This window comes from Hemiscyllium ocellatum, chromosome 17 (genome assembly GCF_020745735.1).
Source record: "Hemiscyllium ocellatum isolate sHemOce1 chromosome 17, sHemOce1.pat.X.cur, whole genome shotgun sequence".
NCBI classification, from domain to species: Eukaryota; Metazoa; Chordata; class Chondrichthyes; order Orectolobiformes; family Hemiscylliidae; genus Hemiscyllium; species Hemiscyllium ocellatum.
The window spans coordinates 30,443,935-30,449,934 of NC_083417.1; the positions used below are offsets into that span (position 1 = coordinate 30,443,935).

Below are 6,000 nucleotides of genomic sequence, written 5' to 3' on the forward strand. Positions count from 1 at the left end.
ATAGATTGAATAAGCTTGGACTTTTCTCTCTGGAGAGGAGGAGGATGAGAGGAGACCTGATCGAGGTGTACAAAATAATGAAAAGACTAGATACAGTCAATAGCCAGAGACTTTTTCCCAGGGCAGGATTGACTGATACGAGAAGTCATAGCTTGAAGATATTAGGAGGCAGGTATAAAGGAGACATCAGAGGTAGGTTCTTTATGCAGAGAGTTGTGAATGCATGGAATGCGTTGCCAGCTGTAGTGGTGGAAGCAGAGTCATTGGGGACATTTAAGCGACTACTGGACATGCACATGGATAGCATTGAGTTGAGGGGTGCGTAGTTTAGGTTACTATATTTTACATTAGGATTAAATCACGTCACAACATCATGTTCTGTTCTGTGCTGCACTTTTCTATTTCTATGACATGTAGATTTGGACCCTCTCTACCATACTGAGAAAAAGAAATAGAAATGACATCACCAAACACCCAAAGAAAACTGAAGACATAAATAGAAAGTGGGACATAACACCAGTGCTTCACCGGAGGCTCAATGATTATGTTACCATGGGGACAAAACATCTGAAACCGAACCTTCCAGCTCAGCAAGCAAACTCACATCCATTGTACAGGGACTTGGTGAAACCACACCTGGACTACTGTGTGCAGTTTTGATCTCCATATCTAAGGAAGGATATTCTGGATGTAAGGGAATACAACAAAGATGTACCAGACACTTTCCTGGGATTGCAGGACTGAAGTATGAAGAGAGATTGGATCAGTTAGGATGACATTCACTGGAGTTTGGAAGAATGGTTATGGAGGAGATCTGAAAAACCTACAAAATCTTAACAGAACTAAACAACAGATTAAACGTAGGATGGACATTCCCAATTTTTCAGGGAGTCCAGAACAAGGGGTTACAGTTAAAGGACACAGGGTAGGCCATTTAGGACTGATATTGAGAAATCTTTTCACCCAGAGAATACCACAGAAGTTGGTTGAAGCCAAAACATGGCGTGCTATCAAGGAGGACTTAAATATTATTTTTAGCACTAAAAACAGGGATCAAAGGGTACGGGGAGAAAGCAGGAAAAAGATTCCAATATGGATGATCAGCATGATCATGCTGAATGGCAGAGCAGACTTGAGGGGCCAAATAGCCTACTCCTGCTCAGTTTTCTGTTCCTATTGTTAGATAGCCTATTGTGTGGAAACAGGCCCTTCAGCCCAACAAGTCCACACCAACCCTCCAAAGAATAACCCACCCAGACCCACTTCCCTCTGACTAATGCACCTAACACTATGGGCAATTTAGCATGGCCAATTCACCTCACCTGGATTAGTGGTGCTGGAACAGCACATCAGTTCAGGCAGCATCCAAGGAGCAGCGAAATTGACGTTTCGGGCAAAAGCCCTTTATCAGGAATAAAGACAGAGAGTCTGAAGCATGGAGAGATAAGCTAGAGGAGGGTGGGGGTGGGGAGAAAGTAGCACTGAGTAAAATAGGTGAGTGGGAGAGGGGATGAAAGTGATAGGTCAGGAAGGAGAGGGTGGAGTGGATAGGTGGAAAAGGAGATAGGCGGAAAAGAAGATAGACAGGTAGGACAAGTCAGGAAAAGTCATGGGGACAGTGCTGAGCTGGAAGTTTGGAACTAGGGTGGGGTGGGGGAAGGGGAAACGAGGAAACTGTTGAAGTCCACATTGATGCCCTGGGGTTGACGTGTTCCGAGGTGGAAGGGTGAGGCATTCTTCCTCCAGGCGTCTGGTGGTGAGGGGGCGGCGGTGAAGGAGGCCAGGGCCTCCATGTCCTCGGTAGAGTGGGAGGGGGAGTTGAAATGTTGGGCCACGGGGCGGTGTGGTTGATTGGTGCGGGTGTCCCAGAGATGTTCCCGAAAGCGCTCTGCTAGGAGATACCCAGTCTCTCCAATGTAGAGGAGACCGCATTGGGAGCAACGGATACAATAAATAATATTAGTGGATGTGCAGGTAAAACTTTGATGGATGTGGAAGGCTCCTTTAGGGCCTTGGATAGAGGTGAGGGAGGTGGTGTGGGTGCAGGTTTTACAGTTCCTGCAGTGGCAGGGGAAGGTGCCAGGATGGGAGAGTGGATTGTAGGGGGGCATGGACCTGACCAGGTAGTCACAGAGGGAGCGGTCTTTGCGGAAGGTGGAAAGGGGTGGAAGCCAGAGTGCCTGGAGGAAACCCACACAGACACAGGGAGGAAGTATATGTGGAGATTGCACTGTCGCCCGAGGCTGGAATCAAACCTGGGTCCCTGGCACTGTAAGGCAGCAGTGCTAACCAGTGAGCCATCATGCCACAATGCCAAAAACATAATTGCACTATTATTTTCCCAAAACATGCATTTTATAACGCAGCTTCAAGTTATATTACATTAATGAACAGAAAGTAATGTTTGGAGTCAGCTGGGCTAGTAGTTCATAAGCAGGGACGAAACAATAATTGCTGGAATAACTCAGTATGTCTGGCAGCATCCAAGGAGACAGAGCAGAATTATGTTTTGTCTCCAGGGACTATTGATTGAAAGTGTTCTGGAGAAGGGTCTCTGGACCCAAAATGTTGATTCTGCTTTCCCTTCAGGTGCTGCCAGAACTGAGTTATTCTTGCAATTTGTTTTTGGTTGATTTCTAGCATCCACAGCTCTTTAGTTGTTTTCAAAACCAGGGATCACTGTGTTTTACAGCAAAGTTACATGTTTGATATGCCCATCCTGTTCAAATATATTAAACAAAACCATCATGGAAAACATTTACAAAACAATAGAAAATGAATTATTTCAATTGGACCAGGAAAAATAGATTGACAACAGCTTGGCATACTGAAAAGTCTACTTCAGCAATAATCCTGGGTGATGGATAAACTCTGAAATGAAACTACATGAATAGGTCAAATTTACCAAATTTCTTTCTTTATTTCCAGCCATCCATTTCTCCAAACTCTAAACCACGATGGTGCATTATAAACCCTACTTTGGGGGGAAATTGCAAAGGGCAAAACAAAAAGTAAATATAACTACATACCGTACTAGAGAAACTCAGCAGGTTTAGCGACTGCTGGTTCTGCACAGAGAGAAAAACAGAGTTAAGTTGAGACTAATAGGACTCTTTTTCAGAAATGAAGTCATACTGGACTTGAAACACCAACTTCATTGATGCTGCCAGACCTGCTGCGTTCCTTCAACACTTTTTTTTCAGACCAACAGCATTCATAGTCCGTGCTCTCATTTAACAGAATTAGTAGGGCGGGGGGTGTAAGGTATGACATTCAGTCCGTTACGTCTGCATTAACTCTTGCAATGGTCAAATTGCTCAGTTCCATTCTCCCACCCATTCATCATACCTTCAGATTATCACATTAATTCCTTTTTTAATGCTCTAACTAAACCTGCCTCCAGCACACTCACGGGGAGTGCATTTCCAGACCTTGTGCTTAATGTATTTTTGCTTCTTTTACAAGTAACTTCAAAACCTGTGCACATCTCTTCGGGGAAGCAACTGAATCATATATTGATTGGGTGGGATTGTAAACGTAGTCAACCCCATCCAGTCACAGAGTTAAAACCCGAGCGTACAGGAGGAGTACAATAGCTTACCTGAGTAACGATATTGTTGTGGAGGCTGTCGCGTGGCTGGAACTGCCAGCCTCGGGTGCACGAGACCGTGCCGTTGGGCAGTGGCCGGCTCGCGCCGACCGTTAACGGATATTGGTACAGCCGGCAGCGGCTCCAACTGGCGGGAAAAGGCTCGCTGCCGCTTCGCAGTGGCAGGCTGTAGTTAAGAAGAAGAGAGCCCGACAGGTTTCTGAGGGCAAGGGGCAAGAGCTGCGGGTCAGGCCGGCAGTGGTGGCTGGGGGTCCGGCTGAGGAAGACATCGCTGAAGAAGCTGAAAGCCAGCAGCAAGTTCGGGAGACAGACGGCGGCCGCCAGCCGCTTCTGATAACGGCCGAAACCTCCGAGCTGCGGGATGACCAGGTCGAAGTCCATCTCCACCGCGTCGGTCACTCCCCGTCCAACTATTTTCCTCAGGAAAAGGAGATTCACACGCCCAGTCCGTGAGTCACCGACCGCTGACGAATCACCTGCCTTCTAAAAGGCAGCTGAAATATCATTGTTAGTTTAAAAAGGTATTTGGCTGGGGGGGGGATGAAATCTAATCTCCGTGTGTTACTACCGAAGTTGTCGCGGTCTGCATCAAATCCGAGAGTTGGGAGGAGAGTAATTCCCATTCGACAGGACAATATGAAATCGTAACACCGTTAAAAGAACATCACCAGCACAGGCCCACCAAGTCTGCATTTCCCAGCATTTGACTTTGTAAATGATGGCTTTTCAAGGTGATCATATGAATACTTTTAAATGTTGTGAGGGATTGTATTTGTGCCACCCTTTAAATAGTGAGTTCCAGATGGCCGCCAAAATCATGTTGCCTCCATACCTCCTGCAACGTACCTTACAACTGCGTCCCTCAGTTATAAACTCTTTTACGAAGGGGAAATGATCCTACCTATCTATCTATGCCCCTCGTTCCTGTCGACCTCAATCAGGTCTCACTCAGCCTTGTTTGTTTTAATGAAAATAACCCCAGGCTATTCAAGGATAACTGAAATGCTCCAGCTTGGGCACTGTGCTGATGAATCTTCTCTGCACTCCTGCAGTGTCCTGGCATCCTTCCTATAGTGTGGTGATCAGAATACACTGCTTGTGGTCTAACTAAAATCCTATGTACAGTATTATAACCTCTCTGCTCTTATATTCAAATTATAGACATATATGTTTCTTAGTCAATAATGTTCAAGTATCGTTAAAGAATATTAAATATATAGATTGTCCATGGAGGCAACAGTTTGTGGGTGGCACAGTGGTTAGCACTACTGCCTCACAGCACCAGAGACCCGGGTTCAACTCCCGCCTCAGGCAACTGACTGTGTGGAGTTTGCACGTTCTCCCCATGTCTGTGTGGGTTTCCTCCGGGTGCTCCAGTTTCCTCCCACAGTCCAAAGATGTGCGGGTCAGGTGAATTGGCCATGCTAAATTGCCCGTAGTGTTAGGTAAGGGGTATATGTAGGGGTATGGGTGGGTTGCGCTTCGGTGGGTCGGAGTGGACTTGTTGGGCTGAAGGGCCTGTTTCCACACTGTAAGTAATCTAATCTATATCCTGTATAAAAACCAAAAAGAAAACTGGATGCTGTAAACCAGACACACAAATTAGAATTGCTGGAAACGCTCAGCAGGTTTGGCAGCATCTGTACAGAGAAACCAGAGTTTCAGGTCAACTAATTTCTTTCCACACATGCTGCCAGACCTGCTGAGCTTTTCCTGCAATTTCTATTTTTGTTATATCCTATGTGTCTTTTTAAACACCTTATGCATCTGAACTGTTGCCTCCATGGACAATCTATGTATTTAATATTCTTTAATGATACTTGAACATTATAGATATTTTCTCATCAAATGTTTTCACACATTTCAGGAGCAGGTGGGACTTGAACCCATGCTTCCTGGTTTAGAGGTAAAGACACTGCTACTGTACTCCTTATAGATCTTTGTGCATGACTGACATGCACACCAAGACCTCTCTTGCCCTCTAACTTACAGATCCAGTGGGAAATTATTCAACTTCTGCCAACTTCAAGCCAAAACCAAAGTCACTCCAACCAGTGTCATCGAGCTGCAGTATGCAGATGATGCTTGCATACGCGCATTCTTAGAAGATGTACTCCAGACCATCGTCAGCACTTTTACGGAGGCATATGACAGCACAGATCTCACCCTGAACATCTGCAAGCCGAAGGTCCTCCACCAACCTGGTGAGCATTGTGGAGCGAATCCCTGAGCAAAGTCCACAGTGTGGTCTTAGAGAATGTTGACCACTTTTAATAGCTCTGAAGTGTCCTGTTGGCTCAAGCAGCTAATGATGAAGAGATCCAGCATCACCTCTAATATGCTAGCACAAGCTTCGGCCACCTGAGGAAAAGGATGCTCGAGGATAACAA

The 6,000-nt window shown here is 45.8% G+C and overlaps 1 protein-coding gene across 1 annotated transcript in view; it reads right to left on the minus strand.

The window, feature by feature from the left end:
• slc22a31 (solute carrier family 22 member 31) overlaps nucleotides 1-3,991 on the minus strand; it is a 73,000-nt gene extending 69,009 nt beyond the window's left edge. Inside the window, exon 1 of the mRNA XM_060838334.1 lies at nucleotides 3,602-3,991. Coding sequence (XP_060694317.1) covers nucleotides 3,602-3,991 — 390 coding nt within the window. The remainder of the gene's footprint in view (nucleotides 1-3,601) is intronic.
• Between the last annotated feature and the right edge of the window lie 2,009 nt (nucleotides 3,992-6,000).